At 55.4% G+C, this 18,375-nt stretch overlaps 8 protein-coding genes across 8 annotated transcripts in view; 3 read left to right on the top strand and 5 right to left on the bottom strand.

Annotated features, from left to right (window-relative positions):
- EI97DRAFT_270942 (uncharacterized protein) overlaps positions 1-210 on the bottom strand; it is a 2,220-nt gene extending 2,010 nt beyond the window's left edge. The window contains exon 1 of the mRNA XM_033794276.1: positions 1-210. This exon is cut by the window's left edge and continues 1,153 nt beyond it. The gene's annotated coding sequence lies outside the window, so the exon portion shown is untranslated.
- A 796-nt stretch (positions 211-1,006) lies between these two features.
- On the bottom strand, positions 1,007-3,016 carry EI97DRAFT_449182 (CTP synthase; the record flags this gene model as incomplete). The annotated part of the gene is made up of 4 exons (XM_033800201.1): positions 1,007-2,161; positions 2,213-2,684; positions 2,746-2,810; positions 2,969-3,016. 4 exons carry the CDS (start codon positions 3,014-3,016, stop codon positions 1,007-1,009), a joined length of 1,740 nt encoding a protein of 579 aa, XP_033655244.1.
- A 929-nt stretch (positions 3,017-3,945) lies between these two features.
- EI97DRAFT_362405 (uncharacterized protein) lies at positions 3,946-5,406 on the bottom strand (the record flags this gene model as incomplete). Its single annotated transcript, XM_033794972.1, has 2 exons — positions 3,946-4,585; positions 4,649-5,406. Coding segments are annotated over 2 exons (1,398 nt in total), but the record flags the coding sequence as incomplete, so codon positions are not given.
- Positions 5,407-6,588: 1,182 nt separating this feature from the next.
- Positions 6,589-7,312, bottom strand: EI97DRAFT_270764 (uncharacterized protein). The gene has a single exon (XM_033794275.1). It carries the CDS (start codon positions 7,218-7,220, stop codon positions 6,714-6,716), a length of 507 nt encoding a protein of 168 aa, XP_033655242.1. The 5' UTR covers positions 7,221-7,312; the 3' UTR covers positions 6,589-6,713.
- Positions 7,313-8,336: 1,024 nt separating this feature from the next.
- EI97DRAFT_270691 (Bin3 family protein) lies at positions 8,337-9,538 on the top strand. The gene is made up of 2 exons (XM_033794274.1): positions 8,337-8,460; positions 8,593-9,538. The coding sequence occupies exon 2, from the start codon at positions 8,780-8,782 to the stop codon at positions 9,440-9,442; it is 663 nt and encodes a 220-aa protein (XP_033655241.1). The 5' UTR covers positions 8,337-8,460; positions 8,593-8,779; the 3' UTR covers positions 9,443-9,538.
- Positions 9,539-12,824: 3,286 nt separating this feature from the next.
- Positions 12,825-13,808, top strand: EI97DRAFT_373814 (uncharacterized protein; the record flags this gene model as incomplete). Its single annotated transcript, XM_033795413.1, has 2 exons — positions 12,825-13,115; positions 13,305-13,808. The coding sequence occupies 2 exons, from the start codon at positions 12,825-12,827 to the stop codon at positions 13,806-13,808; spliced, it is 795 nt and encodes a 264-aa protein (XP_033655240.1).
- A 1,524-nt stretch (positions 13,809-15,332) lies between these two features.
- EI97DRAFT_441014 (uncharacterized protein) lies at positions 15,333-16,259 on the top strand (the record flags this gene model as incomplete). The annotated part of the gene is made up of 1 exon (XM_033799672.1): positions 15,333-16,259. One exon carries the CDS (start codon positions 15,333-15,335, stop codon positions 16,257-16,259), a length of 927 nt encoding a protein of 308 aa, XP_033655239.1.
- Positions 16,260-16,712: 453 nt separating this feature from the next.
- EI97DRAFT_441013 (squalene monooxygenase) lies at positions 16,713-18,275 on the bottom strand (the record flags this gene model as incomplete). The annotated part of the gene is made up of 2 exons (XM_033799671.1): positions 16,713-17,902; positions 17,954-18,275. 2 exons carry the CDS (start codon positions 18,273-18,275, stop codon positions 16,713-16,715), a joined length of 1,512 nt encoding a protein of 503 aa, XP_033655238.1.
- Positions 18,276-18,375: the final 100 nt, after the last annotated feature.

Below are 18,375 nucleotides of genomic sequence, written 5' to 3'. Positions count from 1 at the left end.
TTTCTTTCTTTCTTTCTTTCTTTCTTTCTTTCTTTCTTTCTTTCTTTCTTTCTTTCTTTCTTTCTTTCTTTCTTTCTTTCTACTTTTGGTTTTGTTTTGTTTTTGGCCTTTGCGTGTGTGTGCGTTCGTGGATGTAGGGTGTGTAAAGGGTAGGGATGGTAGTGATGGTAGGAAGAGTGGGAGGAGCCCGAGGAGTACGAGGAGGAGTAGGAACCACGGGAGTGGAACTACAAGTAAAAGTGCAAATACTCAATCAAGAAAGCAATAAGTTAACAAGAGGGGAATAACGAAAAAAAATAGGAAGACGGCGACGGGTGTTGTATGTATAACCGGGGTTCATCAAGTGGATGTATATCGTATACTAAATCCACGCGTACGAGGATTAGTGTTGAAGAGATAGACTAGGAGGAGAGTTTTACCTTTTTTTTTAAAAAAAAAAAAAAGATTACAGGAAGGAATACGTACCAGGAGATAATCAAAGAACTGCTGCAATACAGGACGAGATCGCAAAGGTTCCCCTAAAACACGGCATACACAATGGGTAGTAAGATCTTAACCACAACAAGTAAATGTATGCCGTACGTACCAAACGGAAAGAAGGCGAAGGAGCGCAGCGAACGACGACGGAGTACCCAAGGTAGAAGAAAAAGGAGACGAAGATGAAAGACTATCCCAAAAGGGGCTAGCTTAGGGACAAGAAATGAGGAAAAATTCCCCTTTTAGGGGCTAAGAAAGGCGCCCGCTCCTCTATTCTTCTGAATGCATGATAACCGTAAGAGAAAACATGGAATCCGTAAAGACCAACTGCCACTCCATCGGGCATCCACATGTCTAAATAACCAACACCCGATCAAGTCTATCATTTCATTCCAATTGTCAAACCCATCCAAATTCCGTTCGAAAAGGCCCTACTCGGGATATAAGCGCCATAGACAGTGTAGTAGAGACCCTCCTTGACCACCCAACTCCAAGAGAAACGTCAGCCAAAGCGTGCGAATACGTCCGTCTAAAACAGCCCAGTTTCCTTGTTCACCTTCAACCCATCCACTCCAATTGTGATCGCCTCAACCGCAGGAGCAGTGCCATTCCCACTGAGGTATTCCGCCGTGATCTGCTCCAGCATCCCAGCACTGGCGGCGATGAAGCCAAGGTAAGGCCGGCTCGGATCCAGCACCCGAGAAAGGTACTCGGGATGGAACTGCACTCCCACGTACCACGGGTGATCCCTAATCTCGATGACCTCCATACGCTCGCCCTTGTCATCTTTACCGATAAAGGTCAGACCTCCCTGCTCAAGGCGGTCGATGTACTCGGGGTTGACTTCATATCGGTGCCTGTGTCGCTCGAGAATCTCCTCCTTCTCGGCATACAGGGCTCTCAAGCGGGACCACTCGCTGCCAGGCTGGAAGAGCGTGGGTCGCAGCCCCAAGCGCATCGTGGCACCCATCGTCTCCTTGTCGACCTCGGGCATGAACATGATGAGCTTGTCGGCAGCTTCCCCGTTGAACTCCTCAGAAGTAGCACCCTTGATGCCGCAGACGTTACGGGCATACTCAATGACCGCAATCTGCATCCCAAGGCAGATGCCCAGATAGGGGACTTTGTTTTCACGCGCCCACTTGGCAGCAGCAATTTTGCCCTCTGTGCCGCGGATACCGAAGCCACCAGGAACAAGGATACCGGAAGCTGTGCAAATGGAGTGCCAAGCTGTATGATAGGCGGCCGGGTCTGCGGAACTCTTGCTGGGTTCGAGGTCCTCGGAATCCACCCATCGGATCTCCAGTTTGCGTTTGCATCTCATCGCCGAGTGCTCGAGCGCCTTCACAACCGAGAGATATGAGTCCTGCAGCTCGGTGTACTTGCCCACCAAGGCAATGGATACAGTCTCGTAGAAGCGCGAGTTCTCGGGTGCCGTGAGGTACTTCCACTGATCCCAGGTACGCCGCCCCTTCTGGATGGCTTCCGGAGAGAGGGAGATACTCTTCAGATCGAGGATGTCCTGGAGAAGGGGAATGAGGCCTTGTTGTTCGAGGAGTATGGGAACTTGGTAGATCGAGGGCATGTCTTTCACGACAATGACCTGGGTCTTGTCGACGAAGCAGAAATGAGCAATCTTCTCGATTGATCCCGGCAAAAGGTCGCGCTCGCAGCGGCAGGCAATCTGTCAAACCATCAGCTCGGCATACGGAACTAAGGATAGCATCGAACCCACCAGATCTGGGAGCAGACCCTCCCTGCGGGCAGCCTTGATCGAGTGCTGTGTCGGCTTCGTCTTCTGCTCCCCATGGATGACGGGTACATACGACACGTGGATCTGCAGGAAATTATTCTTCCCTGCTTTCCGTCGCAATTCGGTCATCGCTTCGACAAAAGGCATGCTCTCGATATCTCCAACAGTACCACCAAGTTCAATAATGCACACGTCGGGCTCCTCACCAGTGTCATCCACGGGAATCTTGGCTACCCTCTCGACCCAAGCCTGGATGGCATCGGTGATATGCGGAACCACCTGCACTGTCTTTCCCAAATAGTCGCCTCTGCGTTCTCGCTCAATGACGTGTTGGTAGATCTTGCCCGTGGTGATGTTGTTGTCTCGCGTGAGGGTAATGTTGAGGTAGCGCTCGTAGTTGCCGAGATCGAGGTCAACCTCGCCGCCGTCGGAGAGGACGAAGACTTCGCCATGCCTGTCCGCCTTAGCAACTCCATCATGTATTCATCCCGTCCCACGAAAGCCGGCACACGTACTCCTTCGGGTTCATCGTGCCCGCGTCCACATTGAGGTAGGGGTCAATTTTGATCGAGGAGACGTGCTGAGAGGTCAGTTGAAGTCGCAGCGCCCAGGCACGCAGGACTTATCTTGAGCCCCAGAGTCTTGAGCAGCAGGCCGGTGGAAGATGCTATGATGCCCTAGTAAGTCGCAGCAGGTTAGTCGATAGGATCAATCTGGCGAGTGCCTTGCGTATCTCACCTTCCCCACGCCGCTGATGACGCCACCAGATACAAGCACGTACTTCATGGCTGGTTTGTAGGTGACTTGCAGCTTTTTGGGGAAGGGGGGAGGGAAGAAGGGGAAGAAAGAAGATTTGCTGTTGAGAGATGCAAAACTTTAGTGGGTCGGCGGGTGCCTTGCGCCAAGGCTGAGGCACGGACCATCACGGCGCTAGACTACAATACCTGAGGCCTTATCTCACAGCGCACGCCGTACACCTCTCCCTCACCCCATACAAGCCCAAACCCGTGTATACAGTCTCACACGCGTCCCTGCAGTCCGAATCTTCGAGCCAAAGCTCATGCACAAAGTCAATCCCCTCACATCCCCACTCCCAGCAATCCGAAAAACTCCATTATCCCGAATGAACAGCGTTATTCCCCTACCTCCTCACAAGCCCCATCCCTTAGCAAAACCGCGAACTGGACACTTTAGAGATTCCTTATTGACACTGTACATAACACTCCTGCCTTCCTCACGTCCACTCCGCTACATCTCCCTAGGCTCCCCAGTCACAACCGCGTGTCCTCCCTTGGTCCATAGCCCTTGTCCCCAGTGCTTGCTTGTCATTGATTGATACATGCACCCTCCAAGAAGAACAGATATTCCACCCGACAGTGAATGAGGAAAGAAAGCGCCATCGTTAACGTCATAAGCCCATGCTCTCGCAGAATCGAAGGAAAAGGAAAATATTCTAAAAATGCGGAATGCGAAATGCGGGATGCGCGGCGCCATGCACAAAACAGTGTTTCTAGATGAGAACAAAAGAACATGGAAAAGAGAATAGGAGAAAAGAAGAAAATAGGCCATAGTCCGGTTCCTCTATCCTGCCGGCATAGCTCCAGTTCAACAGTAATGGCAACTGTCCCGCCCCCGCCCCCAAAAGGGATGTGTCAACTTTCTGGAATATTCTTCACTTTTCGTCATCCAATTCCAAGAAAAGGGGCTCGTTAATCCTTCCGTCTTCTCTTTTCTGGATCCTCATCGTCGGCTTCCTGGCTTAGGCTCGCTGCTAACCGCTTCCTCGCCCTCGCGGTCTCATTCCCCTTCTTCACCTGGATATTGCACCCCTGCAGCTTCAGCGCCCGCGTCAACGCGCTACTCGACCTCATCCCCGGGAAGTCCTTTGCAGTATAAACGGTAAACACGTCGCTGAGCACCTCGGTCAGAATGGGCGAGTATCCCCCGACATGCAGGTTCATGGGATCGATCCGCATCAGCACGAAGCGAAGCCGATATCTTCCGTGCGTCCGACAGGACAGATCCGGGAAGCAGAAGAAGCATCCTTCGACGTCGTGTTCGTCTTTGGCTACCGAGGGAGACGCTACCAGTTGGCCCATGAGCCGCCGCGTGGTCCGTCGATCGGGCTGGATGAGCGCTGTTTCCTCGTTTGTGCCTTCGGCGTTCCAGAGCGTGCAGTGGACTACGTTTAATGAGTAGCGCAGTTCTTCTTCCTCTGGGGCGCCCGTTTTCGGGTCCGTCACGAGCAGTTGGATGATGGGTGGGGGGTCGATGACTCTGCGGTCTCGCTCGCCGAAGCCGCATGCGCGAGCAGCGATGGGTTGTTGCCGTACGCGAAGCTCGTAGTTCAGGTTTCTGGGAGAGCGTCAGCGGGAGGGAACGCACTTTCCTCAAGCTCAAGGAGGCTGAAACGCTTACACTTTCTCGTCCAGCACCGGCTGCGGTTGCGTCCCCGGTAGCGGGACTGTCCGCGGTTCCTGCCGGGGAGGAGGACCTGGAGTGGCATGCTCCGGGTATGCTAGTGGTCCCGAAGATGTGTTCAGGGAGCCTCGATGGGAGTGGGAGTGCGAACCCACAGAACCGCGGAATGCAGTACTGCTGGATGCGTAGCTGGGAGTGTAGCTGGGCGACGAGTAAGGAGCGTATGGCTTTTGCTGCGAGGGTTCCACGGGCGAAGCAAGGGTTGCATAGGACTGCTCGTGATGTGTAGGGTGGGCGGGACGGTTCTCCTCGTACGCATAACGTTGCTCGTTCAGTCTTCTGGGTGCTCTGCTGTCATATTCGGAGCGAGGAGATATTGGCGGACCATAGTGCTGAGGAGAGTAGGACTGCTCTGAGCGGGGCGGGGTGTACTGGGCGGGATGCAGGAGTTTCTCAACCGGAGCAGCGCGGGGCACGGGGTGCGACTGCGAGTGCTGTCGGGGCAGGCCCGGGTGGATCGAGGGCAGCTGGTTCACGGGCGAGTGGAATGGGTAGTCGGACCGTGGAGGCGGTTGTACAGCGTCTGGCGGGATCTCCAATGGCGGGAGGCGGGCGGGTTGTGGCAGACGGCGGTTGGGATAAGGTTGGGAGAAATTGGGGGGAGAGAAGACGGGTAGCTTTTGAGTCTCGGTCATGTCTGGAGCAGAGCGGGCGGCGTTTGACGGATGGTGGAGTGGAGGCAGTGGAGGTGGAGGTGGTAGTTGGGACATGCGTGGTGTTATTTGTTGCCCGAGCCAGGACACGATGCACCAAGCCGCATTGGAGAACAGGGGCGTCCAATTGAGCGAGGAGTTGTTGTCGAGATTTGGAGAGCGCCAGGGAGTGGTGCAAAGGTCGGACGGAACGGGCAGGAATGTGAGTGTGGCGGCAGGTTGAGAGAGGTTTATACACGATACACTGGAGCGGGTCGTGCAGGTATCTGGATCGCTAGCAGCCAGATGGCCGCACCGAGAGCGTCCTTTCAGTTCCGTTCGGTTGACACGGAGGAAGGATGGCGCTCAAGCTCAGACAGCGACGTGCAAGGACTCTCCACGAGAGACGGGGGGATGCTGGTTTTGCAGAGTGAAGGAAAGCCAGACACGCACAGGCCGGGTGGGTGCAGGTACTCGGTATATTATATCCAGGTTCCGGGTGTTGAGCTATCCGCACCTGTATACCGATGTCGATTGAATTCTGGGGGAAGGGACTTGGAGGGTCATGAAGCGCGGCAGAGTCGTTGTCCTGTGTATGTCCAAGTACTTGTAGAGCTGTTTATTAGAGGGGTTACTGTGATGTGATAGGCGCAGGCATGCAGAAGAAGACAGTTGAGAGGGAGAGTCGCGGCCCCGGGTAGCTTGGCATCCACCCCGGCCGTTGGAAGGACGGCAGAAGCCCTGGCGATGCGCGGTGGTGATCCGGTCTGGTCTGCTGCTCCCCCGCTCCTCGATGCTCTCTCTTCTCCACTTTGCCATAGATATGCCTGTTCATTTTTAATAATTCTCCGTTGCTGTTTCTCTCCCCACGCTTGCACTCTCCCTCCTCCCTCGCCCCCGTGTGTTATCGATGATGAGGGTTACGAGGACCAAGGCGACGACAGCTCGCAACACCACCAACTCCAGCTACTGCGGGCCGCAGGCAGATGCTAGAGCGGCGTCCAGTGAAAAAGCAACATGGGCGCCAAGTAGCAGAGGGTCCGCACGCAGGGCGACGCTTGCCATTATTCTCCGTCTGCTATCATCTGGGGTCCTGGGCTCGTGGGCCAATGCCGAATGAAGTCAGGGCCGGGTAAAACGACAAACAACGGCGGACCCCATGTTTCGCAGGCTGCTCAGTGCTGGCGAGCGTCCGACACGGGTAAAGATGTGTTTCGAACCAGAATCGCCGGTTCGTCGACGTTGCACCGGATGCTGCTGGGGCGGCCGCCAATATGGAGCAATTCTGGTAGATTGCTCCGTGACCGAGTACTACTGGCACAGTAAAGTGCACACAGTGCGCTCCACGAGACGGCCCAAGAGTAGTCGCTTTACCTAGAGAGTCGCATTCCAGGGCGTGCAATACCGAGCAGCGAGTGGAGCCATGACGGCAATAGCATATGCAGAGATGAGGAGATGGCCATGAACAGCCTCCAGAGGAAGCGGACGTGCAGGCTCCCGGTTTGGGAGAGGGACCCATCCGGTTTGGGTGAGCGTCGGTGGAGAGCTGTCTCGAAACAGAAGGGGATGTACATCGCTAAGAGACTCGCCATGCCGTCCTTCCTCCTCCTTTGGTGCTTGGATGCATGGAGCCCGAGAAGCCTGGGGCAGTGAGATGGGGTGCGTCGTGGTGGCTGGCGGTCCTCTCCTAACCGTCCCGGAGGCCATGTTGCACACGGACAGGCCAGCCCTGAAGTCCTGGGTGCATCGTTCACTTGCGTCCGGGTGACGGCTGGCCGAATTCCTGGCTCGTAGCACTTGGTGAGCTCGCACAGCGGGAGTTTGATGGTTGTGATGGTGGTGATAGTGGCCCGTGCGCGCGAATCAACGGCGGCCATGGCGGGCTCGGTTAAAGCAAGCAAACCCCCGGCCGGGGGGGTCCACCAACGTCGAGGTCGAGGAGAAACGTCCCTCCACCCCACGGACCGTTATTGACCACCACCAACCACCACGGATCATCACCACCGCCTGCCACCGCTCCCCGACACCGTGACGCCTCCTCGCTCGCCCAGGCCCACTCACAACCTCCGCCGTGTCCCGGGTCTGCGGGCCATGCAGGACAACCGTACACAGTAAGACGTGCACCGCAATCAACCCGTGAGCTGCCCGACGGCTTTCACGCCTCGGACCCTGGCTGTCGGTCTCGTCTTGTCAGATTTCCTCTCCCATCGCCTTCGTCTTCAAACGTAACAGGAAGCCTGACTTCTTGTTGAACGACCGCTTGCAAACCACTGCACGAGACCACGGGAACTGCCCCTCATCCGCCGACGAGGAGCGCCTGGTCTTAGTGTCACCAATAAGGCCCTCGACCCTGTCTAGAAAATACCCTCAACGAAAAACTCGTCCAGCCTGAAAAGCATACATAGTAACCATATTGCCAGCGGATTGTTTCATGTTGCACAAGAGTCCTGGCCACATCCTACCCTAGCCCGCCTTGGATGAACCATGAGCATCATTATTATTGAAGACTACATACTCGGCTGGTCCCATTCCGCTCTGGATTTGCCGCCAATGACTGCTTGGACCCGCACTGGCACCCTGTCGATTGACCCAATCGACCTCCCTCTACTTGTATTCCTGGCTGTCCACCTACTCGACCATTTCGGTCGTGATGAGGCTGACATGATGCAACCTGTGCCATGATGCTCCATCTTTGCGATCCAAAGAGAAAACAAGGAGCACCACCAGTCGGTGAGATATTGATGAGTTTGTTGGGAGATTGAAGGTGCAAGGCAGTGTACCCCGTAGACTACACGGCCACCTGCCGTTTACGCCAACCCATCTTCACCGCCACTAGCCACTATCCCTAATACGGAAGCCGCCCCGCCCTATCCACTTGCCCACTGCTCTCTCCCTCACAGTTCACTACCTGCTTCTCGGATAACCTCCACCTACTACACATTCCACAATCATTGAAACCCCACTGCCACCATATTGTCCACATACCACCATCCATCCTTCACTTCTCGGCCGCAGCCGCCGGGCCCCACCAACATCACCAAAAACTGCAACAGCCGTACCGTACTTCTGTACAGTACGCGCTCCTCCTCATGGCCACGGATTGGGGCAATTACAAGAGTAAATAACCACCCTCCCCCATCACCCCTACCCCCCGCTCCCCGCTCCTCGCTCCCCTTCCGTCCCGGGTTTGGAGAGCTCCGGCAGTTGCAAATCAAAGGCCGATCGGCTCGCTGACCACGTCCGCTCCAGATTACCATGGACCGTCAAGCCAAATCCCAGGTTCTGCCACCGCAATGCATTGCCCGGATGCCCGCCTGGCCCTGCTGGACAGCCTGGTTCCGGGACTATTCGCCGCCAAGCACATCCTCGACATTGGCTGCAATACGGGCAACGTGACTTGCCAACTGGGTATGTGAGCCGGGATCCCCTCCCAGCCATGCAAGCGATTATTGCGTTCCCTACTGATATCCAATCCACCCGCAAAGGCTTCGACTTCGCTGCCGCTTCCGTCACAGGAGTCGACATCGACCCGGAGCTGGTCCAGCAAGCTGAAAACTCCTTCGCCTTGCGTGCCTCTCGCGTACGCCCAGCGACCAGTGACTCCGAACGCATCGTGGATTACTTCCCCATCTCCGTTGTGCTGGAGCACGGTTACCGCTTTGAACCACGAACCAATATCGCCTCCCAACAAGATTCCGAACTCGCCACGTTCCCCGAGTGGCCGCGTGTGAGCTTTTTCTCCGGCGATTGGGTCACATCAGCAAACCGGGCTACCGAAGGTCCATACGACGTGATCCTGGCCTTAAGTGTCATCAAATGGATACACCTGGAGCATGGCGACGACGGCCTGGTGACTTTCTTCCGCAAGTGTGCGTCATCGCTCGCTCCCGGCGGCTATCTCGTTATCGAACTGCAGCCATGGAAATCGTATGAGAGAGCTGTTCGCCCTGGCGTTGCCCCTCACTTCATGGAAAGTTTCCGCAAGTTGAAGTATCGCCCTGAAACTTCCTTCTCTGCTTTATTGCAAGAGCACGGGCTCCACCTCTGCAACGAGTCCGACGCCCTCCCCCGTCGGATCTCCGTCTACCACAAAGCATGACATGCGGTGCCAGGACCATCTCGGCTTGACACCCGCACTACTATGTGACAATCGTCACTGCTGGAACTATGCCTCTCTTCATGTACTCTGTATCGGTAGGTCATGCCATCGATTTATGAGTCCGAAATTGACAAGCCCATTCTGGGGACGTGAACAGCGCTCAGTGTCACACGCTTTCCTCCATTGTGGATCTATTTACTGGCGCCCGACGTCGGCATCAATTTCGGGTCCATGCTACCTCTGGCCGGTTGCCCACCTGCGGAAGAATCGATGTCTACAAGTACACAGCACATATCAAGTAAATCGAGGGCCCTGCATCGGAGGGATGGTTCCGCCTCCATATATTGCCACCGACTGCCAGGGAACGATGGATGTATGCAGGTGACTGCCACCAGCCACTTTGTGAAGCAGATCTTTCTGTAACTTAATACCTCGACTTTCATCACATGTTTCCCGCCTAGTAGTAAGTTCCACGTGTACTAGGCACGCAATGGCGGCTATGCTCAGCAAGCATTGTCCAATTTCTACGCGGCTATAAGCGTCCTATGCACACCGCCTACGATATGGAGCCCGTAATGAGTACTTTGTATTGGACGTTCAAACCTGGACGGAAGGAACTGGTATTATTTACACCGAATGCAAAACCTTCCATCTACGCAGAGTACCTTTGTAGGCCGAATACCGGATCGACCCGCCACATGGAGCAACCTTCGGTCCCTCATGACATAGAAACGACCACTACCTAGGTAATTGAAGATGCATGCATGCATCAGGCGCATGACAGCCGCATGACAGCCGCCATCCGATATGACGCTCCTACCTACTACGTGTGTATGCACAGTCCGCATCTGTTGTCTGCATGCCTGGCATTTAGCCTGGGGAGCAAACATGTATTACACCCTTTACTAATTAATCTCCTCCACATCCGCATCTGCACGAATTGTGCGACGTCGTCTATCCTGCCACGGTGACGCATAGTGGTTACTGGATTGCATCCTTAATATACTGCGTGGACGAGGGCCCGGTTCTCGGACGGATGGCAGACTACCGGTTTGGCTGATGATTCATTAGTAGACTAGGCACACGCGTGGTTGTTTTTATCGTGTCGTGAAGCCCTTTCAACAAACTTTTAGATCTTTTCCCCTCATTCTTAGATATTCTGTTCTCGCGAGGTATATGTGGGTGTGTAACGAGTCTTTCGCATAATAGCATACAAAGGTTGCAGACAGTGAGGAAGAGGTGATTGGGAACAACAGCAGCTAGGTTCCTGATTGGGAGTGAGAGAAAGCGCTTGTAAAGCATAGGCATAGGCGAAGGTATTTCACAAAAAGAGGGGAGTGGAAAGAGTAGTGAAAAGGTAGAAAGGTGATAGGAGGGTTATACCATGGAACAACAGCGATCCACGGGCGATGACCTTAGGTTGATTTGGCACCAGACGCGTGCAGACGGGGTTAGGCAAAAGGAAAGGATGAGATAGAGAGAGCAGGACTGAGAACCCGGAGTATGTACAATCGAACTGCGGCTGGCTTCCCCCTTAGCCCTCCCTCCCGTACCAGATTGCACACTCAGTACCATGTAAATAGTCTACCTACAGCAGAAGAGTCGAGATATGAGATACAAGCGAGTGAGTTGGGAGACGTACATACTACTCGAACAAGGCAAAGTATCGTGCGACAGGACTCGAACCAAAACAGATCCCTCTCAGGACTCGGTGCAGGCGTGTTTGCTGCCCAAACACGCGGTGGCTGTCGATATAGCAGCGCATCTCCGTCTCGATCTATGGGTAAACCAATGCTACTCGCTGGAGAAGCTCCTATGGCCTGCAGAGCGTGAGAAGAGCGCGTATATCCGCTCAGCAGAGGTGAAACAATAATCATCATGTCGAGCAAGTCGACATGGCAGACTGTCGTTCGCGCGGGGGCCGCGGGAGACTCGTACCGCGTGCAGGTGCGGTGCGGTTCCTGGGGATGCCGTGGCATACGTAATCGAGCTGTTGGGCTCATGAAGCCGATAATGAAGGGCGCCAGCGAATTGTTGCATCCAGGAAAACAGGTTGCAGACTTGCTCGTCTCGTCTAGGTACAACAAGTACTCCGCTCCCCCTTGAAACGTTGCTGCAGAACATATCTAAATTCTTTGGCTTGCCCTGGCTGTGAAACGCCGACAACGCATCAATCGTTTCTCTGGCCCACCACCGATTCTCCCTCGATGCACACACACATACACGTCTCCATCCCACCACTACCGATGCCTCTCATACTCTGCACCATTCCGAAAACACTCAGCACCCGCATCGTTCGTTTGACCGTTGGGCCAAGATGAAGGGGCGATTTGGACGCTCCCAAGCCAAAGCGGTTGCCACGTAGCGGGCTGCCGGCAGCCTGCGCCTCCAGCTATCCATTTCCTGCTGCACATTCACTGCAACGCAGTCCGGTCCTCGTCAACCTCGACAGATGCTCTACTGCTATCTCACACGACACGACCCTCCAGGATGGAAGGGAACACATCCCAGACGGACCTGCTCCCGTACTATGCCCGCGACGCATCCTCATCGGTAGACCCCGTCCACCTGTGTGGTGGTGGCGGAAGGGGTTCAGCTTGAATGGAAACACCATTCGCCTCCCTGCGTGCAGCCAAGGGGCCCGCTGGGCAATCTGTCTACTATTCCATATCTATATATGGGTCGAGGCATCGTGGCGGGCCGTCCATCTCGTTGTCCAACATCGCGCGCGGGTAGGTACGCGACAGAGAGATATATATATCTGTGCGGGTTGGGCGTCTCGGGCAAACAACGCCAACTCCGTCTCATCTATCGGTCTCTCTCTAATAGGTAAGCATCCTGTTTATTCGGCCGCACAAGCGGCTCATCAGCAACGCCCGTAACAGAGCCACCAGGGCTTGTCATAAGGCTGGCTGCCAGTGCTGGCTGCGGGAAACGGAACATGTGGTTTCTATGTGCGAGGGAGACTAACAACCAAAAGTAGGTCATTAGACGTTTCGTTTGGTTTCCCACTGCAGTCTGCCCTCCACGGAACCTTCGTGCAGATCGAGTGGAGGGTGGTCCATCATCTGGCGAGCGGCGCGTGTCAGCTTACATGCTGCTATCCTTGCCGAAACTCTCACGACGAAGCGAATGACCTTCGGCTCCACGTCGTACAATCCCGAGTAGAACACCCACAACGATTCGGCATCTCGGAAAGTGGGAACCCAGATCGCCAATACCAGACGCTACATAAAACCCCACGATCGACAAAAGAGAGCGTCGCCATAAGGCTTCGAAGCCGCGTCGCGGAATTGGGAAGTCCGGGAGATCAACGTCCAACGCACGGCACACCGCCGCACGTCCGCCCGCCCCCCAATCGCGAGCATTTAGGGAGGACGTGATGCCGCCGGACAGACTGTCCTTCACGGCCCTCAACGTCCCCGACGACGAGGTGCCAGAATGGATGGGCTCCTTCACGCTGGCGGCGCCGCCCAACACCGATCTCTGGCGCAAGCCCCCCAGCCGCGACACCTCGACGGCGCCCATTCTCTACACGGCGCTGCGCAACCCCTTCATAGCCGCCGAGGTGACCGTGTCGGCGGACTGGGAATTGGAATGGGATCAAGCCGGGTTGGTGATATTCGCGGGCGCGCCTCCAGGACCTCCAGGACGAACGGGAAATTCGTCGCCGGTCGTGGTGGAAATCACTCCAAACGCAGCGGCAACACCGCCAGCGACAGCGATTCTCTCCGAACCCACCCTTAGCGCAACATCCAATAACACGGCCTCGAACCTAGCCCACGCATTACCCGCAGCAGCAGCTCCTCCCCTACACGGCGCACCACCAAATGCGGGGCAGCAGGAGCATCAGCAGCAGCAGCAACATCAGCAACCCACTCCCCTCGACGTTACACACTCTTCCCCTTCCGACCACGTCCACGACCCACCACCCGCCTACCTGGCCCCCGCCCCGGCCTCCAAATGGGTCAAAGTCGGCCTCGAATTCTGCAACAACGCATGCCACGCCTCGTCCGTGTGCGCGACGTCGGACGGCGCCGACTGGGCCCTCAGCGCCCTACCGCCGCACCACGCGCGCCGGCTAGACCTGCGCGTCAAGATGGAGCGCATCGGGTATGCACTGTGGGTGTATTATCGCGACGAGGTGGCGGGTTGGAAGAAGGTCAGGGAGGTGACGTGGTTCTTCTGGGGGGTCGAGGATAAGGCGGTCAGGGTGGGCGTGTATGCGAGTCGGCCGGCGAATGTGGGGGTGAGTGTTTTTGAGCAGAGGAGGATGATTGGGGGAGGGGGAGGGGGAGGAGGGATGGGGATGGGGTTTATGCAGAGGAATTTGTGTGTGGATTTTGAGGGGTTGGAGATTTATTAGGTTTATTGGGGGTTGGAAGGAGGCGGAGGGAGGAGGGCAGAGGGAGGAGGGTAGAGGGGGCCAGTGTGGTGCTTTGGAAGGAAGGAAGGAGAGAGTTGAGTTGATGATGATGATATTGGTGCGGTGGTCAAAAATCATCTTTTTCCGCGTTTTACCCTTTCATTTCCTTTCTTTCGTTTGCCTTTTTCTTCTAACTGCAATCCCCCTGTTCGCGGCCTTTTTTCCGCATTGTATCTTTTTGCTTGCATTATTCCTTTCCCTTTCCTTTTTTTCCCTTCTCGGTCTTTACGCTCCATGTCGAACGTGGTTAACGATGGAGGCATCTTGCTTAGCTTAGTCCTAGTTGTTGTTTTCTGCTACAGTATAGTATAGTACCGCTGGTATATCAGGTACACCTACACACGCTTAGGGTATCGTCATCCTCATCATCATCCTCATCATTTGCCCGTACCCTTCTCTCAACTTCTCCCACAGTCTCCATTATGATCACTTGGCAGGTTTTGGTGATAGGTACGTACTTCGGGGCGGGATGGGTTAGTATACATAGTAGTAGCTATTAGCATGATATAAGGGTACCTTTCCGTTTCCATCTTCCGTCGTGAGGCCCTTTGCTGGATCGTTGTGGCTTTGTCCGCGTTTGCGTGGTTTGCGTTTGCGTTTGCGGTTACGTTGTGGATGGGGGGAATGTGGGTGATGAGTGATTGCGCTTGTAGCGGGGTGGTGGAAAGTGCTATTTAATAGGTGTATTGCGAGCGGGGGAGGAGTTATGGGTTGTTGTGATGGTCTGCGAGGCGGGAGTTGCAGTGTGCTACATAGCCAGAATAAAGTGCAAAACGCGGCTTTTGCCAGGTCCTAGCAGAGCGAGCGTTTCAGGAATCTATCGCTGATTATACTCCTGTTTTGCCATGGGTCAATTTGCAGGCCAGGCCAGGCCAGGCCAGGTAGCGGGTGGGCATAGAGAGTATCAGGTAGGTATAGGACTGGTTTTTGTACTTCGCTGCTGGGTGGTTATGATTTCTGTTTGGAGTAATTCACACGAATGGGGTGATGCTTCATTTTGGGAGCAGTATCGTCTCGTTGGGTGGGAATGCTCTTGATCTTCGTTGCGGGGGGATAAGCGCGTTTGACTACCCTACGTACGAGGACCGGGGCTGTCAGTGAGCATTCACTTCGTGCCTCTCTGGTGTCATAGACGTGTGCCGCATTCACAAATCCCTTGGGAGTCAAAAACAAGTTAGCATACACATGCTCCACTGAGAGGCAGTCGCGAAACAAACCAACCCAAAACGTGCGTGCTAAAAAACTCTCACAGTCGATGTCTTCGCATGTCCACATCAGCCATCGCAGGGCAGGCCGAAGCACTTCTCTCACCGCAATCAAATCTGCATATCACATATTAATTCCGTCATCCTGAATTACAAAATCCTTTTCCCTTTGCTACAGTATTACCTCTGGGGTGTCGACGACTGCGGATTTTCAACACGCCACTGTCCTTCTTCCCTCCTACACGTGCACACACACAGAATGTTCACACCTATCAACCCCCTCACCCTCAACATCGCAACCGCACTACCATTAATCATGCACGCACAATCTCCCTACCCAACCTTCCATTTTTCCCCTCCTACAACGCCGACCACTTTCGTCCTTCCTCACAACCGATTCCCCGACCGTCCACTCCGAAACAGGCGCGCCGAAAACAACGACCCCGAAGCCCTGGACCGCCCACACGGGCCCCCACCGCTCTCGATTTATTATCCCACGGTTACTTCGTCGTTGCAAGCGACCTCTTTGTCGTCGTCTCTGGAGTCATCTCTGGTGTCGTCACTTTATCCATCGCCAGCTCCGCATACGACGACGGATCTTTCTACATTTTCCGCGAGTACGGGATATACATCCCTCTCCACATCCCCTTCTACATCCCTCTCTACATCCCTCTCTCCATCATTCTCTACCACCCCTCCTTTCCCCCTCTCCACCTCCCTGCTTACCTCCTCACCACCCACCACAGCCCCACACCCACCCACCCCAACCCTCCCAACCCACCTCCTCACATACCTCCCACCCAACTGGCCCTATACGACACCGGGGGTGGGGAGGAAGGCAGGACAGACGGCGACGTATACGATTTCCATTTCCATCAACAATTCAGAAAGTCGGAGTGGAAATGTTGAGGATGATGAGAAGGGTGAGGCTGTGGGCCTGGTAGTAGCGTCGTTGCAGTGGTTTCCGCGGCCGCTGGGTCGGCGGAAAGGGCTGGCTACCGGTGTCGGTGTCGGTATTGGGGAAGTCGGGAGTGACGGGGGGTTAGGAGAGAAGAGCACCGGGAGGACAGGGACGGGAACGGCAACGAGGAAACAGACTGAGAAATCAACGGAGGGCGTGAAGGGGAAGTCTCGGGAGACGGAGACGGGCACGGAGCCGCAGCCGCAGAGCTCTACTAATAAGTAAATGCCTCGACGATCAGCACATCGACTTCTTCGGCTTCCCTATCTTCTTCGCTGCCGACGTATGCGATGCCGGCTGTAATGTATACGGTGTCATACGGGTCGTTTATGCATGAGGACGACTTCTAATCCCGCGTTCTCATTAGACCTTGGGTTTTTTCGGGATTCTTGCGGAGGAGGTAGTGGGTTGAGGAGCAGCCGTGGATGGAAAGGAAGGGACAGGATCATTTTCTGATGCTGCTGTATTACTATTATTCGGAGACGAATCTACGTCTGAGCAGAGGGGAAAAAATACCAATATCCTCTCCTCCCTCGCTCCATCCCGAGATCATGCAACCCATTTCGCCGCTTCTTCTACCTTTCCCGTCTTACGCTCAATGCATACATATATACACACGCAAAAAAAGAATTCCTTCCATAGATATCAAAACCCATTTACCCTCATATCACACCTCGTCTACCGCCTCACCTCCCAAACCAAATACGGCCCAATAACCACGCAAGCCTTCCAAATCACCAACCAACTCTCCACAAACAACACCCAGGGCACCCTCCAAACGGGCCCCTCAACCATCCTTCTCCACACCGCATAAAACGCCACGGCGAAGAAATGCCGCACCAGCACCGCCGGCCGCTTGATCAGCCCAGCTAGTAACCCGCACGGCTCGGCAACGCACCGGCCACCGCGCTGGAAGTACCGGAAGCACCCATTCTGCAGTGTGACGAGGCGGGCATCGTCGGCGGCGAAGAGCGAATACAGCGCCATGGCGAGGATGTTGATGACGGTCGACGACGACTTGCGCGCCCAGTGGAAAGCCGCCATCTGCTCGAGGACCTGCTTCGTGTTCTCCAGACTGGGCACTCTTTCGGGGGAGAGCAGTTGCGAGAGGAGCACCACGTCGTTGAAGGCGACCGTCATGCCGCCGCCCGTAAGCGGATGCCGCATGTTCATGGCGTCGCCGAGGATCATCATCCCGGGGGTCCTTTGCGTCGCCGGGGGCAGGAACGAGTTGGGCATCGATCGCAGTTTCCCCTCCTCGATGGCTTTCTTGAGCGAGGGCCGCACACAGGCGGGGACGGCGGGGAGCGCGACGTTGAGGAGGTGGTTCTTGACGCCCCCGGCTTTGGGGCTCGCGCTCGGCAGGTTCTCGGGCACGTCGATCAGGATGCGCGTCTCGTGCGTGCCGATTTGGTAGATGAGGATGGGCGGAGCGTCGGAGAGGATGACGTGGCCGTGGTTCGGCGCTGGGAGAACGGCATCGATCAGCTCGAGGCCGAAGAATTTGCTGCGCACCCGCGGTTGGTGGGGGAGGTGTTCTTTGCGGAATTTGCTGTTGTAGCCGTCGGCGACGAGGGTGAGGGTGCCGAAGTAGAAGTCGGGTTTGCCGTTGGTTAGGCAGTTGACGCCTAGGACCTGCGGGCTGTATGTGCTGGTTATGAGGGAGGTGACTGTGGATTCTATGACGGTGACGTTGGGGGTTGCGCGTGCGGCGGCGCGCAGCTTCTGGATGAAGCGGCCGTGGTGAAAGGAGCGGCCTTCGGGGCGAGTGCCGGGGGAGACGGTCGAGTAGGGGATGGAGACGGGTTCGCCGTGGTAGGTGACTTGGTAGCCGTAGCAGGGGATGGCGTCGATGCCTTCGAGGCAGTCTGGTGGTTTGGTAAGTTTGATGTCTTGTCCTTAGGGATGTTTGTGCATACCTCTCAATCCCAACTTCTCCAACGCCTGCACACCGCCCGGCTGCAACAGCTCCCCCACAATCCGATCCGGCTCCTTCAAGCTCTTCTCCAACAGTATGACACTGCGCCCTTGCTTCCCAAATGCCACTGCTGCGGCGCATCCGGCAATCCCGGCACCCACGATGACGATGTCCGCTTCATGATGTACACGCCGCCGAATCTCCTTCTGGTCGGGTGAAGGCGTGTATTCACAATTCAATTTCCCCTTCAGCGTCGTCGTGTGTTGCGAGAGCGAATTCGAAGTCGTCGACAATGGCCTGGTTGTAGTTGTCGTTGAGGACATTGCGGGGCGAAGTAAGAAATCTCCGCACCAGTTTCGGGAGAGGACAGCCACGAAGAGGCGATAGGGAAGGAATTAGGCAAACAGGAAATCAGCAGAACGG

Source organism: Westerdykella ornata, assembly GCF_010094085.1.
Source record: "Westerdykella ornata strain CBS 379.55 unplaced genomic scaffold EI97scaffold_6, whole genome shotgun sequence".
NCBI classification, from domain to species: Eukaryota; Fungi; Ascomycota; class Dothideomycetes; order Pleosporales; family Sporormiaceae; genus Westerdykella; species Westerdykella ornata.
Note: the sequence above shows the minus strand (reverse complement) of the source record. Positions and strands in the feature narration are given on the sequence as shown.

Bases quoted from the DNA above. Each gene is read 5' to 3' on its own strand.
- EI97DRAFT_270764 (XM_033794275.1), bottom strand. From the start codon at position 7,220: ATGGCCGCCGTTGATTCGCGCGCACGGGCCACTATCACCACCATCACA.
- EI97DRAFT_270691 (XM_033794274.1), top strand. From the start codon at position 8,780: ATGCAAGCGATTATTGCGTTCCCTACTGATATCCAATCCACCCGCAAA.